We start from the raw sequence: 19,491 nt of genomic DNA on the forward strand, positions 1-19,491 counted from the left end.
TGCTACCAATCACTCCAGGAAGTCCCGCCCCTCCCGGGCGGCTATTGGTCCCTGTGCTGGGCGGTGGGGGTGTATGTGTGTGTGTGTGGGGAGGGTGGAAGCATCGATGCGCTCGGCGCTCGGCTGCACTACCAGGCCCTGGCGCTCGGTGCTCGGCGCCGCGCCCTGCGCGCGTCCCTCCCCGCCGCGCCCGGTCGCTCCGGTAGCGCCGTGCGGCCCCGTTCCCGGCCCCTCCCCCGCTCCCGGCCCCTCCCCCGGCCCCTCCCGGCTCCGGGAGACCCGTCCGGGCACGCCTGGCCCGGCATCCCCACCCGCGGTATCCTGCCGGTCCGGCCCGCGGGTTCCCCTCCCTCCCTTCCTCCCTCCGCCGCCCCGGTTCCCTCGTCTCCGGGCTTTCCCCTGGCCCGGAACCCGCGGTTGCCCTAGCATCGCCCCCCCTCCCCCGATCCCTCCCGGTGCGGCCGGCCCCCGGCACCCCCCCGATCTCCGGGGGTACCGCCGCGGTCTGTCCCTCTCCCCTAAGATCCCCCGGTTCTCCCTCCCGGTCCCCAGGCCCCCCCCCCTTCCCCGCGGCCGGTGCCCATGGAGTCGCAGTGCGATTACTTCATGTACTTCCCGGCGGTGCCGTTCGCGGCTCGGGAGCTGCTGTCGGGGGAACCGGGCCGGTACCGGGCGCTGCCTCGCCGCAACCACCTTTACCTGGGCGAGACCGTGCGATTCCTCCTGGTGCTCCGCTGCCGTCCCGGTAGCGGCGGCGGCACCGGGCCGGGCCGGCCGCCCTGGGCCGAGCTGGCGGCCGAGCTGGCAGCCCTGGCCAGCGTCAGCCCCGGCGGCACAGAGCCCGGCGGGGACCGGGACGGGGATGCGGATGGCACCGGGGACGGCACCGGGAGCGCGGCCTCGCCGGAGACCACCGTCTTCCGGGACTGCCGGGCGCTGCTGACCCACAGCCAGGGCCCCCCGGGGCGCCCCGCTGCCGGGGTGGGCGCCGGGGACCGGGGAGATGCGGTCGGGAAGGGACACGGGGACAGGGGCGGGTTTGGGGGGGGATGTGGGAGGACGGGGGGACGCTGGGGACAGGGGGGATGTGGGGCGGGGGGGGGGGGGACGGGGACAAAGGGGGGATGTGGAGCGGGAAGGGGTTGAGGGTGGCTGCGGTGCTGAGCCCTGCTGTGCCCCCAGATACCGGTGGAGGACCCCATCGTGTCCACAGACGAGGTCATCTTCCCCCTCACCATTTCCCTTGACAAGCTGCCGCCTGGCACCGTCAAGGCCAAGGTGAGGCTGAGGGGGTCGGGAGGGGGATGTCGGGGGACATCGAGGGGACCTTGGGGGTGGGAGGGGACCTCGGAGACAGTGGGGGGATTTTGGGAATGGGAGGGGACCTTGGGGGAGGGAGGGAACCTCCGAGACAGCATGGGGACCTTGGGGATGGGAGAGGGCCTCAGAAACAGCGTGGGGATCTCAAGGGCAGGAGGGGACCTTGGGGACAATGTGCAGTCATTGGGGACAGGATCCTGGGGACAGCGTGGGATCACGGAGGTCTAGCCCTGGTCCTCTTTTCTGGATCCATCGAGGTAGAATTGGGGGGCAGGAGGGGGCCTCGGTCACAGCGTGGGGACCCTGGGGACAGCACAGCAACATGGGACAGAGGGCAGGATCCAGCCCTGCTCCATCCCCTCTCCGGGTCCGTCAAAGCTGCTTTCGGGGGGCTGTGGGGGACAGGGGGAGCTCAGGGCTGGACCTGAGGGCTGCGCCCCACGTCCCTGCTGTCTGCAGATCGTGGTGACGGTGTGGAAAAGGGACGCAGAGCCGCCTGAGCTGCAGGAGGGCGGCGGGTACCTGAGCCTGCTGCAGACGCGGGCACCCGCGCACGTCTTCCGCCAGGAGCAGGGGGCCTTCAAGGCGCAAGGTAGGAGCATCCCTGCGTCCCCTCTCCCACCCTGCATGTCCCCCCTTCCCTGTCCCTGCAGCCCCTGACCCGCCCGGCGTGTCCCCGCAGTGAGCACCCTGCTGACGGTGCTGCCCCCGCCCGTGGTGCGATGCCGCCAGCTCACCGTGTCTGGGAAGTACCTCACCGTGCTGAAAGGTGAGCGGGACGGGGCTCCCTGGGGTGACATCCGTGGGGTGGCTGTGACAGGGTGGAGGATGCGGGGCAGGGGGACGATACCACACGGGTTGGTTGGGGCCACGGTGGCGTCCCCTGATGTCCCCGTCCCCAGTGCTCAACGGGTGGTCCCAGGAGGAGATCTCGCTATGGGACGTGCAGATCCTGCCCAATTTCAATGCCAGTTACCTGCCTGTCATGCCTGATGGCTCTGTGCTGCTGGTCGATGACGTCTGGTGAGTGCTGGGACAGCTGGGGGACCATCCCGGGGGTGGGGGGGCATGGCCACGCTGTCTCCCAGACCCCATGGGGTCCTCAGGCCAGGGCCATGCCCTGGCCCTGGGGAAGCCCTGGGGTTCCAGGCTGGCAGCCTGGGTCCCCCCGTGTCCCTGAGCTGTCCCCATGCCCTCTCCTGCAGCCACCACTCGGGCGAGGTGCCCGTGGGCGCTTTCTGCCGCGTGGCCGGCGCTGGCTCGGCCTGCCCCTGTGCCCTCAGCGCCCTCGAGGAGCACAACTTCCTCTTCCAGCTCCAGGCACCAGAGAGGCCCCCCGAGGACGCCAAGGAGGTGAGGGGACAGCGGTGGGGTGGACCTTCAGGGCTGGGGGGACTGCCCTGAGGCCAGGCACGAGGGAACACTGGGGGACAACCCGGGCAGGGACCGTCCTAGGTGGGAGATGTTTTCTGGGCCGAGATCAGGAGCCACCATCTAGGTTGGTGGCCTTGGGGGTGGACACTGTTCTTGTCTGGGGTCCTTGTCCTCCCCTGGGGGCAGCGGAGACCGTCCTCGCCTTGGGGGACTGTCTTTGTTGGTCCACGAGGTGTCTGTCCTTGCCAGGGAGCCTAGGGGGACGTGTGGATGGTCCTCGCTGGGAGCAATGCTGACAGAAACATCTCTGACCCATTGTCCCCCCATACCCAGGGCTTGGAGGTCCCACTGGTGGCCGTGATCCAGTGGTCAACGCCCAAACTGCCCTTCACCAGCAGCATCTACACGCATTACCGGTGAGAGCCGCCCTGAATGCCCTTGATGTATCCTGTCCCCGAGCAGGGAGGGACCCCCAGATCCTCCTGCCCCCAGGAGGGGGAACCCAGAGACACCCCTGATTGTGCCATTAATCTCATGTCCTGGGGCTGCCGTGTGGCCATCTCCCAGTCCCCACATCCTCTTGGCTCCCTGGGGCTGTCCCACGTTGCTAGTGCCGTGTCCCCACAGTTCCTGGGGGCCACCCCCACATCAATAACCCACCCCCCCCCCCCCAACTTTTGCCATCGCCAGGCTGCCGAGCATCCGCCTGGAGCGGCCACGCTTTGTGATGACGGCTGCCTGCGAGTCGCCGGTGCGGGCTCGGCAGCGCTTCACCGTCACCTACACGCTGCTCAACGACCTCCAGGACTTCCTGGCCGTGCGCCTCGTCTGGACCCCCGAGACCGCCACGGCTGGTGGGGACAGAGGGCACGGGGCTCGGCGGGGGGACTGAGAGGGTGGGGAGGGGGATTGGAGGGGCTGGAGGTGCCTCTGGGTGCAGCTAAGGGGACAGACGGGGCGCGGGAAGAGGGGGTGAGCAGGACGGGACGGTCAGAGCCAGGAGGTGCTGGAGGTGGCTGGGCTGGGGGGGGCCAGCGGTCCTGTCCCCGCCGTGCTGGTGGTCCCCGCAGGGAAGAAGCTGTCCGGGGAGGAGCGCCGGGCCACACAGGCGGCGTTGGACGCCATCGTGTGCCACACGCCACTCAACAACCTGGGCTACTCGCGCAAAGGCAGCGCCCTCACCATCCGCGTGGCCTTCCAGGCACTGCGGGCCGGGCTCTTTGAGGTGAGCCTGCCTGATTGCTGGGAGGGGGACGCAAACACCCCCGGGGTCTGGCTTGGCATCACCGTGCTTCCCCCCCCCCCCCCCCCGCCCCTGGTTTGTCTGCAGATGTCCCAGCACATGAAGCTGAAGCTGCAGTTCACGGCCAGCGTGGCCAACCCACCGCCCGAGGCCCGGCCCGTGTCACGGAAGAGCAGCCCCAGCAGCCCGGCTGTGCGGGACCTGGTGGAGCGGCACCAGGCTGGGCTGGGCCGGTCCCAGTCCTTCTCCCACCAGCAGCCATCCCGCAGCCACCTCATGAGGTACCGGGGGGGGACGGCGGGGACCTGGCAGAGGGACACGTGGGACAGGCAGGGCACTTAGAACGGGAGGAGCACGGCGGTGGGATCAGAGTGATGGGGTGAGGGGACGGGCAGGACGGGGCACACCTGGGACAGGGAGGACACCCAGGACAAGGGTGGATGTGGGATGGGGACGGCTGGGGCTGATGGACGCGTCGGGGGGGATATCTGAGAGGACGTGGGACAAAGGGGAGAATGCAGGGAGGGGACAGCCAGCCCCGCAGGGACCCAGAGCAGCCTCCACTTGCCTCCCCACACCCCAGGTCGGGCAGCGTGATGGAGCGACGTGCCATCACCCCGCCGGTGGGGTCCCCCGTGGGGCGTCCCCTCTACCTGCCCTCCGAGAAGACGGTGCTGTCCCTAGACAAGATTGCCAAGCGGGAGTGCAAGGTGCTGGTCGTGGAGCCCGTCAAGTGACGGGGACCTCGGGGACAATGGGGACGGACGAATCCTGCTGCGTCCTGGAGACTGCGCTGGAAGGGGATGAGCTTGGGGGGTGGGGGGCTAGGGATGGGGCTGTGTTCCTACACACCCAGGGGACGAACCTGCTGCTTCACTGGGACTGGACTGGAATGTGCCATGGGGGTACCAATGGGGACAAGGGTCTGTCCCCAGCCTGGGGGTGACAATGCTCTGAGGATGAGGGTGGCAGAGGGAAGCGGGGGGACGTCCTGCGGCTGGTCCCAGCACTGTTTACACCCCTTTTAGCTTCCTGCGTTGCCTTGAATTTGGCTGGTGGGGCGGGTGGGGAGGGAGGGGGTGGGGATGAGTGGGGAACAAGGGACCGGGACCTGTCCCTGGGGCCACAGGGGACACCGTGACCTGTCCCCAAGGTGCCAAGCCCAAGGCGAGTCCTGCACTGCCAGCTCCCGTGCCTCGCTGGGGACGGGGACGTCTCTGTGCCCCCCCCCGATACGGGTGGCACCTCCGCCCCCCCATTATTTATTTGTCTCTGCGCTGGCTGCCGTCTGTGTATGTGTGCGTGTGTGCCAATAAAGCGCTAGCCTGGACACGGGGACAAGTCTGTCACTTGGGGTGACATCAGCAGGGAGTGGGAGCCCCCGAAGGGCTCTGCATCCCCCTTTTCTATGTGAAGGCCCCGTACCTCACCCTCTGACCTGTCCTGAGTCGACCCGTATCCCCCCCCAAGGAAGCCGGATGGGGGACAGGGACACCAGGACATAATTTATTGCCTCATTAGCGGGACAGCGTGTGTGGGGGGGGTGACACTGTGGGGTCCCGAGGCACGCAGGGGATGCCACGCGGCCTTGGGGACTGCAGGGATGTGGAGGACCAGTCCCCAAGGCCCCCCCCGAGGCGACAGGGACACGAGTGGGTGTTGCTGCAGGGCCAGGGAAGCCGGTGTGTGTCCCCCACCCCTTCCCGTTAGGCTCTGGGGACAGTGGGGATGAGGGGGACCGGTCCCCCCCACTCTTGGCAACAGCAGGGACACCTCTCAGACGGCAACGGGCTCCTGGACGTGGTTCTGCCGCTTCACCACGAAGAGCTTCTGTCCAGAGACAGTGACGAGGAGGGAGTGTTCCCCGAACACCACTGTGGGGACAGGGTGAGCACAGGGACAGGGCCACCGCCAGTGCCCCACGGACACTGGGGGCACTGCCACCCCCAGGATAGTGGGGACACTGCCGTGGGGACAGCACGGTGGTGGGGGCTGTTCTGGCCACCAGCATGGGGACAGCGCGAGGGTCACAGCTGCCCTAAGGACAGCACGGCTACCGCTACCAGGGGGAAGAACTTAGGTCACCCCTAAAACATTGGGGACAGCAGTGCCACCACTATGTCCAGTGGTCAAAGACGCCTGGGGGAGTGCAGGGACAGAGGGACGCTGTCTTGGCCCCGGGGGTTGGGGGGGGGGGGTCAGGGCCCCCCCAGGGACAGCCCACACTCACCTGAGAGGCGCTTGAAAGGGGGATCGTGGCCGCGTTGGAGCCGCAGCCCGCAGGCCGTGGCTACTAGCTCGGAGAGGATGGCGGCCGTCTGCTCGTCGTTCTCCAGGTCGCCTGACGACTGAGGTGGGGTGGGGGGACAGCGTCAGTGGGACCCGGGCGTCGGAGCCTCCTCCGTGCCGAGATAGCCGGGGACCCATTCCCCTCCTGCACTCCCCGCCCAGGCCTGGGGTGTCTGCACCCCCTGATACCCAGGTACCCTCCCCCCGATATCTGGGTACCCCTTCCCACCCCCCCCCCCAGGACCTGGGTATCTGCTCCCCCTGATACCCATGTACCCCCCCAATACCCGAGTACCCCTTCCTGCCTCCCCCCCCCCCCCAGGACCTGGATGTCTGCTCCCCCTGATACCCACTTACCCCCCCAATACCCGATTACCCCCTCCCGCCCCCCTCCCAGGACCCGGGTGTCTGCTCCCCCCAATACCCGGGTACCCCCCCAATACACAAGTACCCCTCCCAGGACCCGGGTGTCTGCTCCCCCTGATACCCATGTACCCCCCCAATACCCGAGTACCCCTTCCCAACCCTCCGAGGACCCGGGTGTCTGCTCCCCCCAATACCCGGGTACCCCCCCAATACCCAAGTACCCCTCCGAGGATCCGGGTGTCTGCTCCCCCCAATACCCGGGTACCCCCCCCAATACCCAAGTACCCCCCCCCCAGGACCCGGGTGTCTGCTCCCCCCCAATACCCGGGTACCCCCCCAATACACAAGTACCCCTCCCAGGACCCGGGTGTCTGCTCCCCCCAATACCCGGGTACCCCTCCCAGGACCCGGGTGTCTGCTCCCCCCCAATACCCGGGTACCCCCCCCAATACCCAAGTACCCCCCCCCAGGACCCGGCTGTCTGTCCGGCTGCCCCTTCCCCGCATACAAGTGCTTGTCCCCCCCTGCTCCCCGCTCCCGCCTCGCAGGGGCCCCGGTTTTGGGGGTGCCCCTCCCCAGGCCTCACCGCCAGCACGGCCCCATCGCTGATCACCAGGTAGCCCAGCTGGTCCGGGATGCGCTCCAGCCCCTGGGTCAGCGCCGTGGTCTGGGGGGGGGGGGGGGGGGGGGCAGTCAGCCTCCCCCAGCTCCCCCCCCCGCCCCCGATTCCAGTCACTCCGGGACCCCGGTGCCTCCAAGCGCCCCTTCCCCCCCCGCTCCCCCTCATCCCAGCGCTCCCAGTCCCATTCCAGTTCCCCCCCCCCCCCCCCCTTCCTCCTCCTCCTCCTCCTCCTCCTCCTCCAACGCTCACCATGGCGGCGCTCCGGCGCCGTCCCAGTCAGGTGACGGCTGCACCCCGCCCCCGCCGCCCCATTGGCGTGGGGTTCCGCCCGTCACCGGCCCGCCCGCCAATGGGAGCCGGCTGGGCGGGGCGTGGCCTGAGCGGTTTTGGCCTGGTTTTTGTTAATAAGTGTATTTGCGTAGAGGGGGGCAGCGGGGGGGAACGGGGGCTCTTGATACCTCCAGAGTTTTTTCCGGGTTGAGAGACTCTTTTTTTTTTTTTAATTCGGTGAGTGACTGAGGGGTTTGGGTGGCGATAAACCCCAGGAGCGTCTGTCGCGATAGTTCTCCTCTACCGGGTGTTTGAAGCTGACGTTTGTTACGTTTGCGGAGTGTTGATTAACTGTGCTGAAAAATAAAGTTTGGGTTTTTTTTGTTTTTTTTTTTTTTTTTTTTCTGTTATTTATCTGAGAGATTATGCTGCAGGGAAACCAGGCAGGGTTCAGGGTTGCCGGAGAAGGTTGGGGGGATCTGTTTGGGGTGCAGGGGGGTTCAGACAGGGTTCAGGGGTTCTTGTTGGGGTGCGGGAGGTTCGGACAGGGTTCAGAGGGTCCAGGCAAATTGCAGGGGGCTCTGATGGGGGCGCAGGGGGTGTTTGGGTTGAAGGGGACCCAGACAGGTTGCAGGGGTCCTTGTTGGGGTACAGGGGGGTTCAGACAGTGTTCAGGGGGTCCAGGCAAGGTGCAGAGTGTTCTGGTTGGGGTGCAGGGCGTCTCTTTGGGGTGCAGGGGGCAGAGGTTCTTGTTGGGGTGCAGGGGGTTCAGACGGGGTCCAGGGGGTCCATGGAAGGTGCGGTGGGTTCTGGTTGGGGTGCAGGGGGGTCTGGTTGGGATGGAGGGGTCCCAGACAGGGTTCACGGGGTCTGTTTGGGGTGCAGGGGCTTCAGACAGGGTTCAGGTGGTTCTGGTTGGGGTGCAGGGGGTTTGTTTGTGATGCAGGGAGCCCAGACAGGGTCCAGGGGGTGTTATTGGGGTTTATGGGGTCCAGGCAAGGTGCAGGGGGTTCTGGTTGGGGTGCAGGGGGTCCAGACAGGGTGCAGGTGTTCTTGTTGGGGTGCAGGGGCTTCAGACAGGGTTTAGGGGGTTCTGGTTGGGGTGCAGGGGGGTTGTTTGTGATGCAGGGAGCCCAGACAGGGTTCAGGGGTGCTTGTTAGGGTGCAGGTGGTTTTGTTGGTGTGCAGGGGATTCAGGCAGGGTTCAGGGTGTCCTGGCAAGGTGCAGGGGTTCTTCCTGACATGCAGGGGTTTCGGGGGTTCAGACAGGGTGCAGGGGTTCTCGTAGTACCGCATTTTGTTCGCCAGGCGGCAGTGGCGAGCACGTCAGAGGGCGACATCACCGCGCATGCGCGTCTCCTGGGCTGCAGTACCGCATTTTGTTCGCAAGGCGGCAGTGGCGAGCGCGTCACAGGGCGCCCCCACTGCGCATGCGCATATCCTGGGCTGCAGTACCGCATTTTGTTCGCAAGGCGGCAGTGGAGAGCGAGGCACAGGGCGCACCCAACGCGCATGCGCCTCTCCTGGGCTGCAGTACCGCATTTTGTTCGCAAGGCGGCAGTGGCGAGCGCCTCAGAGGGCGCACCCAGCGCGCATGCGCGGCTCCGGGGCTGCAGTACCGCAATTTGTTCGCAAGGCGGCAGTGGCGAGCGCGTCAGAGGGCGCCCCCAGCGCGCATGCGCCTCTCCGGGGCTGCAGTACCGCATTTTGTTCGCAAGGCGGCAGTGGAGAGCGCGGCACAGGGCGTCCCCACTGCGCATGCGCATATCCTGGGCTGCAGTACCGCATTTTGTTCGCAAGGCGGCAGTGGCGAGTGAGGCACAGAGCGCACCCAACGCGCATGCGCAGCTCCTGGGCTGCAGTACCGCAATTTGTTCGCAAGGCGGCAGTGGCGAGCGCGTCAGAGGGCGCCCCCACCGCGCATGCGCCTCTCCGGGGCTGCAGTACCGCAATTTGTTCGCAAGGCGGCAGTGGCGAGCGCGTCAGAGGGCGCCCCCACCGCGCATGCGCCTCTCCGGGGCTGCAGTACCGCATTTTGTTCGCAAGGCGGCAGTGGCGAGCGCGTCAGAGGGCGCCCCCACTGCGCATGCGCATCTCCGGGGCTGCAGTACCGCATTTTGTTCGCAAGGCGGCAGTGGCGAGCGCGTCAGAGGGCGCCCCCACTGCGCATGCGCATCTCCGGGGCTGCAGTACCGCATTTTGTTCGCAAGGCGGCAGTGGCGAGCGCCTCAGAGGGCGACACCACCGCGCATGCGCGTCTCCTGGGCTGCAGTACCGCAATTTGTTCGCAAGGCGGCAGTGGCGAGCGCGTCAGAGGGCGCCCCCACCGCGCATGCGCCTCTCCGGGGCTGCAGTACCGCAATTTGTTCGCAAGGCGGCAGTGGCAAGTGCGGCACAGAGCGCCCCCACTGCGCATGCGCGGCTCCGGGGCTGCAGTACCGCATTTTGTTCGCAAGGCGGCAGTGGCGAGCGCGTCAGAGGGCGCCCCCACCGCGCATGCGTATGTCCGGGGCTGCAGTACCGCAATTTGTTCGCAAGGCGGCAGTGGCAAGTGCGGCACAGAGCGCCCCCACTGCGCATGCGCGGCTCCTGGGCTGCAGTACCGCATTTTGTTCGCAAGGCGGCAGTGGCGAGCGCGTCAGAGGGCGCCCCCACCGCGCATGCGCCTCTCCGGGGCTGCAGTACCGCATTTTGTTCGCCAGGAGGCAGTGGCGAGCGCGGCACAGGGCGTCCCCACCGCGCATGCGCAGCCCCGGAGCCGCTGTACCGCATTTTCGGGGAGCAGCCGGGAATCCGCAGGAAAACACACAAAACCGGCACCAAAACTACACCTCGAGCCGCGCTGAGGGGGCCGCGCACCACAGAAAGCACCGCAGCTGTCCGGCAGCCGCGTCCGCAAAAACTACAGCTCCCGGCATGCCCTGGGGCAAGTACAGCATGGCCGGCCGCCACCGAGTGCTAGAAGACTGCAGCTCCCGGCATGCCCTGGGGCAAGCACAGCATTGCCGCCCGGCGCCAGAAGACTACAGCTCCCGGCATGCCCTGTGGCAGGAACAGCATGGCCACTCACCATCGAGTGCTGGGAGACTACAGCTCCCGGCATGCCCTGGGGCTAGCCCAGCATGGCCGGCCGCCACCGAGTGCTAGAAGACTGCAGCTCCCGGCATGCCCTTGGGCAGGAACAGCATGGCCACTCACCAGCGAGTGCTGGGAGACTACAGCTCCCGGCATGCCCTGGGGCTAGCCCAGCAAGGCCGGCTGCCACCGAGTGCTAGAAGACTGCAGCTCCCGGCATGCCCTGGGGCAAGCACAGCATGGCCGCCCGGCGCCAGACTACAGCTCCCGGCATGCCCTGGGTAAAGCACATCATGGCCCGCCGCCCGAAGACTACAGCTCCCGGCATGCCCTGGGGCAAGCACAGCATGGCCGCCCGCGGCCCGCCGCCCGGAGACTACAGCTCCCGGCATGCCATGGGGCAGGAACAGCATGGCCACTCACCACCGAGTGCTGGGAGACTACAGCTCCCGGCATGCCCTGGGGCAAGCACAGCATGGCCGCCCGCCGCCCGAAGACTACAGCTCCCGGCATGCCGCGGGAGGCAGCTCGCCCTGCCCTCTCCCCCCTGCGGGGACCCCGCGGTTCACCCCTCCCGCCGCGGCTCCGCCCCGGTCGCCCCCGCAGCCCCGGAACGCGCCTCCACAGCAGCCCCACCGCCTCCCACCTGTGAGAAACAAGCTCACGTATATAAAAAAAAAAAAAAAAAAAGTTTTATTCGGGGACAAAGTCAGTGGAGCAAAGAATACAGCGCTGGGCGCAGTGGCGCGCACCCCGCCGCGGCCGGGGGCTTCGTTTTATAGAGCAACCAGGAGATTTCATTGGTTAAGCAAAAATGGTGGGTTTTCTCCTCTTTACACCTGCACAGTTCCTTTTTCTTTGTTTCTCGGAGGCTGGCTGCCTCAGTGCTTTTCCACTGCCCTGGGGTGGGGGGGGGGGGGGGGAGAGGGGCTAGGGAGGGGTTGGGGTGGAGGGGGGGGGGGGATTGGGGCCCGGGGGGGGGCAGCGAAGTCCAGGTTCCTCTTCATCGGGTGTGCTTTGCCTCCTTTTCTGCTGGCTTCCCATCTTTCCCGGCCTCTCCCGCCCAGGTTCCCCTTTACGTGACGCCAAACCACAGACCACCCCCCCATCCTACTGCTTGCCCAACTCCCCACGGTGCCCACTCATTTGCCTAATTGGTGATCAAAAAAGGTTTGCTTAATTTTCAACAACGCTAATTTAGTAACACCTTTAGCCTAACTCAATAAAACTAATTGTTTCATTACTTTTAGGGAAAGCAATATCCTTCTGTTGCTTATAACGTGGAGATATCCTGGGCCCAATTCAAATTTAAACACGCTTCAGAGCTCATAGTAGAGAGCTATTGCAAATCCTCTGTTCATAAAGATAAGAACTGAACTCGTGTCATCGACAACGTAAATGATTTTACTGGAGTTCGTTCAGTATAGCAAACGTGCTCTTTTAGATCCCATTTATCAGTGGTGCAGGAATCTCACTTCAAAGAAATTCTTATGTCCTAGTGCAGTAGGATGTGCCTTCTGGGGACGCCTGACTGCTGTTCTAAATAAAACACCCCAAAATACATTTACACAGGAATGGTCAGTCAGGTACATCCTGCATGGATAAAATCTTACTCTGTCTGTATCTCTGTTTTCTAGTCTTTAATTTCCTTCACCATGATTTTAAAGGTGTGTCAGGAGTCAGCTAAGACTTGCTTGTTGCTAGTTGTTGCTTCCTATAGTCTCTTAATTTGTACATACACTGTACCTACATTATTATTGATAACTCCACAGGTAGTCCAGTAGGTACCAGCTTACACCCTGCCTCTGGGTTTGATTGTTCCCTGTTCCAAGCAGGGCATTTAATTCTGTTCCATGTGGGACAAGTACACAGCTGGCTATGAGGAAAGCCATCTGCCCTTCACTGAAACGATCTAGAAACTATCCATAGGTGTCCTGAATAACATGTTCCTCTTTAGATAGGAAAGATTGCATTGAAGCTCATATAGCCCAAAGAAATAATGTATTATCTCTAGGTTCACAGAGTGGTGACTTTGCCTTCAGGAGGAAATCCACCTTGGCAAGTTCGCAGCTTCTCTCTTTTTTTCCCTGCCCAGTTCTACAGCTGTGGCTGTTGGTTATCTTCCAGTTTTCAGGTGAGTGTGGAGTGTGACTCCCCACAGGTTCCCACAGCTGAGCTACATCTTCTTTAAAGGCAAAACAGCTGACTGTGACCTTTGGCAACTGTGGTGTGCAGCAACACCCTAAGCAGAACTACTGGTGAGCCTCTGTTCTTAACCCTTTGACTCACTGCATTAAACATGGCATATGAGTAGGAGGACACTAATAATTTGTATCTGAGTAAGTATTTCTCCAGAAAAAATAATTTTATTCTTGGAGATACTTCTTTAAGAAACAGTGCAACTTATTACTATATTTTAAATATACAGATACCAAGGAGATTTAAACAGAAAAAGCCAGTGAGACTGTTTTGGGGCTGAAGATAAAGGATTCTTGCTACAGAAAAGTTTATTAAAATAAAAGCCTGGGAGCCGGGCAGAGTAGCAAATACCAGTTACAGGAGAGAGACTTGGGGGAACTGGTGGGTGGAAAACTATGAGCCAGCAACGTGCACTCGCCGCTCAGAAAGCCAACTGTATCCTGGGACTGTAGTGATAGCATGAGGGGTAACAGTTTTAAACTGAAAGGGGGTAGGCTTAGATTAGATGTAAGGAAGAAATTGTTCCCTGTGCGGGGGGTGAGGCGCTGGCCCAGGGTGCCCAGAGCAGCTGTGGCTGCCCCCTCCCTGGAAGGGTTCAAGGCCGGGTTGGACGGGGCTGGGAGCCCCCTGGGCTGGGGGAAGGGGGCCCTGCCCGGGGCAGGGAGGGGTTGGAACTAGATGATCTTTAGGGTCCCTTTCAACCCAAACCATTTTATGAGTTTATGATTCAATGATATAATGGCAAAATCATGTGGTGTGTTGTTTTTTTTTTTTTTTTTTTTGAGCCCTTCATGCCTTTTCCAGCCTGCTGCTTTCCAATTGCATACCCTTCAATGAGGTGCTCAAATAAAATACTTACAAGATTTTTTAGTCTGTGAACCACCAACATCTGGCACTTTGTGGACTGTTTTGCTCTCTTTCCAGAGGCAAAACCAGTCTTCTGTTCTGGGGCATAGCCAGTGCTAGTCTTGGGGCTGCTGCTTAGCCTTCATCTCCCATAGCTGTGATGTGTTTATCACCACATTCAGGCTACTGAAAGCATCCCTAGAATGAAGAACATTGTCAGCAAGCATGTGTTGAAATCATCATGAAGCATGAACAACATGCTCATGTACTTCTAAGGCAAAACACTGGTTATGTATGGACAAAAGAGAAAAGTCTCTTTCCCTCTCTCCTCCTCCTTTTATGAAGAAACCCATCCTCAGAGATGCTTGGAAACAGTCCAGGGATTTATTCTGTGAAAAAAGCAAGGCATAGGCAGATGGGGATGGAAAAGGATAGGAGCAAGGGGGACAGTGAAGATAAATTATCACATACAGTCTGACTTTTGTGAGGTGTCAATGGGAAAAAGTAGGCCTTGTAAGGGACATGTACTAAAAAGTCTTTTAGGTTGAAATAAATGAAGCAGGAGAAACTATAACTTCCACAAACAAAATGGGAGCATGGACAAGGAATGAAACCATGCTGCTTTAGTACATACATACGTAGGGAAACTTACATATCGATGTAGTCTCTATTTCCTCCATAGCTTACTCCTTAGATGCTGGCTACTGAGAGATTTCTGTGTGCAAACTGGAATACAAAGACTTACTGTCACTTTACACAGAAAACTAAAATCCTTTCTTCTAGACACTTCGTGTTAACTTTGATCTTTGTGCAGCACAAATAGCAAGCACAATGCTTGGTGTTTCGTGCTTTGCTTCTGCATGTGCCGCTCGTGACCTATGTTTCCAAGGCTGTTTCTGAAGTTTTGGGATACTATTACGTATCTTGTGATGAACTGAAATTTTTTCGTTGCTTCCTGACTCAATTGCTTCGGTCTGTCTGTGGCTCCAGACAGGCAGTCCTGAGTTTGATTGCTGTAGTGACTCATGCGTTTGTGGCCTCCAGCCACTCTGTTGCTAGGTCCTGGTTAGTTTTCAACTTTTGGACCAGTTCTAGGTCTATGTCAGAGCTAGAAGCTGACCGTTCCTCTTTAGTTTACCACATATTCAAGAACACTTGCATTCTCAGCTGCTGGAAGCTAGACCTATGCAGCTTTGTGTGCACGGCACTGTCTTTAGGTAAACTGTAATTTACATAGTATACATTATTCCAGCATGTCATTGTTCCCACCATAAGTAAACCCATATGCTTGCTGATGGACTAATATGTCTAAATTGACAGCTGGACTACCCCAGCCTAGGAATATTTCCATTCTACTATGTTCTGTGACATAATCTGTCCTTTATCTTTCCTTGTGTTTCTTCTTACGTCATCTGTTTTCATGTTTAAATTAAACTTAACAATTATCAAGGTAGAGGGGAGAGGCTTGCAATTAATTGTGAAAACTCAAATGATATTAGAGAACCAGTAGAGTAGATTTGGATGGTCGGCGCTGTGTCATAGGCAGTTTGCTTAAGAGGACCTTCCTCAGTGCCCCAGGAAAAAAATCAGTCAACCTGGGTGCTACAGAAGCAAGAGTCTGACAACATGCATGTTGCCCTTTTTGCTGATAGCTCTTTTTATAGGATGAGGAAAGAGACGGCTCAAGCATTTCCATCTCCAATTATGGGATCACTAACACAGACGGAGCTTCCCAACAGAGTTTTTTTTTTTCTTTCTCAGAAAAAAACTGAGAAATTCATGACATCTTCAACTCAATCTGGATAGCACCAGGCAGCCAGAAATTCTCCTGGAAAGAATAAATCACTGCTAACAAGAAAATAATTGATTTAAATCTGTTCTGTGGACCTGTAACGCTGCCAGGCAGTATAAAGAGGCAAAAAAGTCAGGCTCCTGGCCATGATTTTGAAAAATGGGTATGTAATTAACTATTCTGACTTGCAGCAGAACCAAGCATCTAGGCTTTTCTGCCTCATTATGAATACTCAGGTATGCTGTGACTTTTTTTTTTTTTTTTAAGGTTTTTATTTGGTTTTCCCACTCCTTGATATCTTCAAGGTAACCCGCCTTCAGTGGACTGTGTCTTTTCAGCAGCTCTCACTCCACAGAAGGAAAGGTCAGAGCCTCAGACCCTGCCAAGAAAAATGTTTGAAACCATATTATATTTTGCTGGTTTCACCCAAGGTTATATACCTTCAGTGAACTATACCCTGACCTTAAGGTAGAACTATGCCTCATACAAAGGGTTTTGCTTCCTGTAAGGAGCTGGACAGTAGCAGCAGTGATGCTGTGGAGGAAACTGCATCTGGTGGGAGAAGTGCTGACTCAGCACCAGATGTGGACAATCTTGGCTTAAGTAGGACGGGGCAAATGGGCAGCCGTGCTCTCAGGCTCAGGGCACGCCGAAAGCTTCACAGGTTCCTCCTGATTGTTGATCTGCTACCCTTTTTGATCCTCAATCTGTAAGGACTTTATGGTGGAGCTCTATAAGGATTCTCCAGAAAAACCTTACGGCTCTTGGCTCCTGCACCAGCTACACTTTCTACCAGACAGATCTGCAGCTTGGGGCTTTTCAACACTGCAATACCCAAGCATTCAGTGGTCCTAAGGACAGTGAGGTTCCTCTAACCAGGTATCTAACTCCTACTTGCCTCATTGTTTTCTCCCCTAAGCATTAAAATAAAATTATTTGATTTACAAAGTGCAGCAAGTGGTATGCAAGCAAAACTAATTTGGGACAGGCAGTGTGTAATTTCAATGTTGGTATGAGGAAAATGAACTGTTAGCTGGACTTCTTAATTACTTTTCAGACACTGAGGCCAGTAGGCATGAACAGTCTGCATCCTTAGTTCTAAATCCTGCCTTCAAATCATGGTGGTGCCCACCAGGAATGGCCTCTGGCCTCTCCTGATCAGTGCAAGTTTATTCCTTTCCTAGGTACTTTTTAGCCTACATGTGCATGGAGCTGTAGTGTCTGGAGACTGTGTCTGTCAATAAACACAAGTGAGAAATTTAACACTGAAAAACTTGGTTCTTTGCCAGGAGAACTGTTGACTTTTCCTTGCAAATACTGATGTGACATTTATTTCAGTCACAGGAAGTGGGATTCTTGTATGCCTGGAATATATCCATGCCTCATTTTAACATTGCAAAATAGGTGCCATCAACATTTCCTTTCTTTAATGAACGGCATAATAATGATACTAATCTAGAGGTCATTAATGGTACATTGTTTAGACAACTGCAACAGCAGAAGTTTTGCTGAGGTTACTTGATGAGGATGCTTGGGTGAGAAGCTTGAAAATAGTATAGTGAGTAGTTAACGAGGGCAGCTTGAGCACAGAAGAACCAGGCTGGTCAGTGTGGGAAGCAGCTGGGATTGTGGAAGAGGTGGTCCAGAAGCTTTCTCATGCCGAAAGCATCTGTTTGCACTTTTTTGCTACAAGTGAAGCCCGTTGTTGATCAGAAGGCAGGAGAACTGCCAGCGAGGCTCGGAGTGGGAGGCAGGGATGTAGGACAGGGAGGAGCATGACTGGGCAGGCAGCAGCATTCATTCCAGGTCCTGCTCCCCAGCGTGTGCATGACTGCTCTTGATCTCACCTTCTTAACCTTCTGTATGAAACTTAGATCAAAAGTCCATGGGAACAGCAAGCTGATTTGCCTGCAAAGCTGAGGTTTGCTGGAAATGTTCCCTTCACTCTGTCAGTCCTGGGCATCTGCTTGTCTGCTTGTCTTCCTTTCTTGGTTTTCATTTTAGCACTTTTTTTTTTTTTTTTTTTTTTTTTTTTTTTTTGTTTTTTTCATGTGTTAAGATGTTCAGTGTTTCCAAGCCTCAAGTTTTTATGTAAATTCTAACACTTTGCTCCAGCCCCCTCCAAGTGATCTTAGGGAGGATATTCCCTACTCCACTCCCACAGCATTGCCATATGAAACTCCTCATTTTCTCTGACTGCTAATTCTAACCAATGAAATAAACTTATGGTCTTTGAAATTTCACTGGAAGCATAGGAGAACCCTAGAGACTGGGCAGGCCTCTCAGTTCTTGTCTCACCATTGGTGAAAGGATATGGTGTATCATTATAAATCTTTAAGAAATCATTACTTTATTTCTGCCACTTTTCAGCAATGTTTCCAACTAGCCGAAGCTTCTCGGGTATGCTCAGCTTTCTGTTCTGATGGAATCTGAACCGAAGTTTCATAGAGAAGCCCTTCTTCACTGTGTGGCTTTTTGAGATGTGGAAACAATACACTGCATAGAAGCATTTGTACATTGGCTTGGCTGTTGTCCTACACAGTGAGTATCGGTGCTCTGATGCTGCAGAATGTGGTCTTATGGAATTCATTATTGCACACATTACCTGTGGCTTTGCACAGGTGCTGATTACCACGTGTCTGTCTGACGGAGCTACAGATTAAATGATACCTTGTGAATTTGAGGAAGTGAAGGAGGACAGTGAGGGACTTGCGAGGCTTGGAGGGAAAATGGGAGATGTGTTGACTTTGGCTGAATCTGAGGAGTTACTTTTAGAATAAATTAGCTCTTAGAATGGAAAAGTAAGCCAAGGTGGCAAATGCCAAGAGTTTTCTCCATTCCAAGATTGTGTTTTTTTTTTCCATGGTCAGGATGCCAGTTCTCAAGGAGTCTTCAAAAAGAATTGATACTTAACATGTCCACTGGAGCATCAAATGTATCACACAGAAACAGCTGAAAAAAATCCATTATTTTTTTTCCTTTTTGCCAGATTCACTATGAAAAGACATCTGTTCCATAAGCATTATCAGTTACTACACATTTCATATGTTCAAATTTGCCAGCTGCAGAATAAGGATACCAGTGAATAATCATTTTGTTCTCTGAGTGTGTCCACTGCATCTGTAAATTACAGCTCCTTTGGGTGTTTGTGAAAGTAGGGAGACAAAAAATTGTGGTTTAATTTAGCTTAACGCAAAAAACTGACTAATGTTTGTGGTTTCAGTAGGGCATAGATGAACAGGTAAAAATATTCTCCCTGAGCATTAGCAGCTGGGCAAGTACATGATTTTTTCATCTACCAACTAAAGCAGAATCTCAAACATAGGCTGGTAGTGACTTCTTAAGGTCAATGTAGACTCTTCTAGAGGACTTTTTGATAATAAATTAGCATATATGTGAGAAGCATAAAGCCATGAACAGCTGAAAAAATATTAATGAGCACTGGACAGTACGTTGCCACAGAAAAAGAGTAATAATATGTCTTTTGAAGCTTAGTCCTAATAAACTGCAGTAATTCAAAGCTCTTTAAGAAGCTTAACCTAAATTTATTATTCCCTTTCTCAAGAATCCATCCTTATACTTGTCAGTCTTTAGAAATAATTGCTAGAAGGGATTTATACAATCCTCAGGCACAGGAAATAAGGAAGTGGTCTTTAATACTTGGGGGATAGTTGGCTAGTGATTAAACCTAAATGTTCTCCTGTCTTACAATTTTGATCAAATGCTAGCCCCCCCTTCCCCCCCCCCCCCCCCCCCCCCAAAAAAAAAAAAAAACAATCCACCCCACCCACCTTCCCAACTCAGTGGGGATCAAGTACTGAACTCCATCTCTTCAAAAACAAGGATCTGGCTCACAAAAAATCCTTAGTCAGGAAAACATTTATCTAGCACTTGTTCTTATCATCCCTTCTGGTTAACAACGTTCAGTTTCTGATTCAGTAATGAATTTCCATATGAAAAGAATTTGATTTCTGGGTCTTAGACTATTATAGACTGGCTAGAGTATTATAGTAGAAAGTCTTCAGAGCAGTAACTGACACTGCACATATGTAAAGTCTCAAAATCATGGGGTCTCAACCTGGTGAGGTAGAGTTT

The 19,491-nt window shown here is 57.0% G+C and overlaps 2 protein-coding genes and 1 long non-coding RNA gene across 5 annotated transcripts in view; 2 read left to right on the forward strand and 1 right to left on the reverse strand.

Annotated features, from left to right (window-relative positions):
• The first annotated feature begins 178 nt into the window (after positions 1-178).
• On the forward strand, positions 179-5,267 carry TRAPPC14 (trafficking protein particle complex subunit 14). Of its 2 annotated transcripts, XM_042798249.1 has the most exons (11): positions 179-981; positions 1,183-1,278; positions 1,780-1,912; positions 2,003-2,089; positions 2,223-2,343; positions 2,526-2,673; positions 3,028-3,110; positions 3,385-3,548; positions 3,765-3,919; positions 4,025-4,218; positions 4,521-5,267. In XM_042798249.1, exons 1-11 carry the CDS (start codon positions 583-585, stop codon positions 4,672-4,674), a joined length of 1,734 nt encoding a protein of 577 aa, XP_042654183.1. In that variant the 5' UTR covers positions 179-582; the 3' UTR covers positions 4,675-5,267. The 2 variants fall into 2 exon arrangements, with proteins under 2 accessions (XP_042654183.1, XP_042654184.1); XM_042798250.1 differs by lacking the exons at positions 179-981; positions 1,183-1,278 and having other exon boundaries at positions 1,901-1,912; positions 1,974-2,089.
• Positions 5,268-5,429: 162 nt separating this feature from the next.
• On the reverse strand, positions 5,430-7,528 carry LAMTOR4 (late endosomal/lysosomal adaptor, MAPK and MTOR activator 4). Its single transcript, XM_042798098.1, has 4 exons — positions 7,464-7,528; positions 7,179-7,259; positions 6,168-6,285; positions 5,430-5,811 (listed from the first exon to the last, which is right to left on the reverse strand). The coding sequence occupies exons 1-4, from the start codon at positions 7,464-7,466 to the stop codon at positions 5,714-5,716; spliced, it is 300 nt and encodes a 99-aa protein (XP_042654032.1). The 5' UTR covers positions 7,467-7,528; the 3' UTR covers positions 5,430-5,713.
• A 3,595-nt stretch (positions 7,529-11,123) lies between these two features.
• Positions 11,124-19,491, forward strand: part of LOC116963669 — a 46,854-nt gene continuing 38,486 nt past the window's right edge. Inside the window, exons 1-3 of one of the 2 annotated variants that reach the window (XR_004408343.2) lie at positions 11,124-11,376; positions 12,574-12,693; positions 17,767-17,937. This is a non-coding gene — a long non-coding RNA (uncharacterized LOC116963669). The remainder of the gene's footprint in view (positions 11,377-12,573; positions 12,694-17,766; positions 17,938-19,491) is intronic. The other variant, XR_004408344.2, reaches the window with a different exon arrangement.

The sequence above is a fragment of the Tyto alba genome, unplaced genomic scaffold (genome assembly GCF_018691265.1).
Source record: "Tyto alba isolate M040663 unplaced genomic scaffold, T.alba_DEE_v4.0 Super-Scaffold_27, whole genome shotgun sequence".
NCBI lineage: Eukaryota > Metazoa > Chordata > Aves > Strigiformes > Tytonidae > Tyto > Tyto alba.

Excerpts from the sequence above, each read along its gene's own strand:
- LAMTOR4 (XM_042798098.1), bottom strand. Across the intron at positions 6,286-7,178 it reads GCGATGGGGCCGTGCTGGCG|TCGTCAGGCGACCTGGAGAA; the intron begins GTGAGGCCTGGG and ends ACCCCACCTCAG. Across the intron at positions 5,812-6,167 it reads CCCTTTCAAGCGCCTCTCAG|TGGTGTTCGGGGAACACTCC; the intron begins GTGAGTGTGGGC and ends CTGTCCCCACAG.
- TRAPPC14 (XM_042798249.1), top strand. The coding sequence starts at position 583 with ATGGAGTCGCAGTGCGATTACTTCATGTACTTCCCGGCGGTGCCGTTC. Across the intron at positions 982-1,182 it reads CGGGGCGCCCCGCTGCCGGG|ATACCGGTGGAGGACCCCAT; the intron begins GTGGGCGCCGGG and ends CTGTGCCCCCAG. Across the intron at positions 4,219-4,520 it reads TCCCGCAGCCACCTCATGAG|GTCGGGCAGCGTGATGGAGC; the intron begins GTACCGGGGGGG and ends CCCACACCCCAG.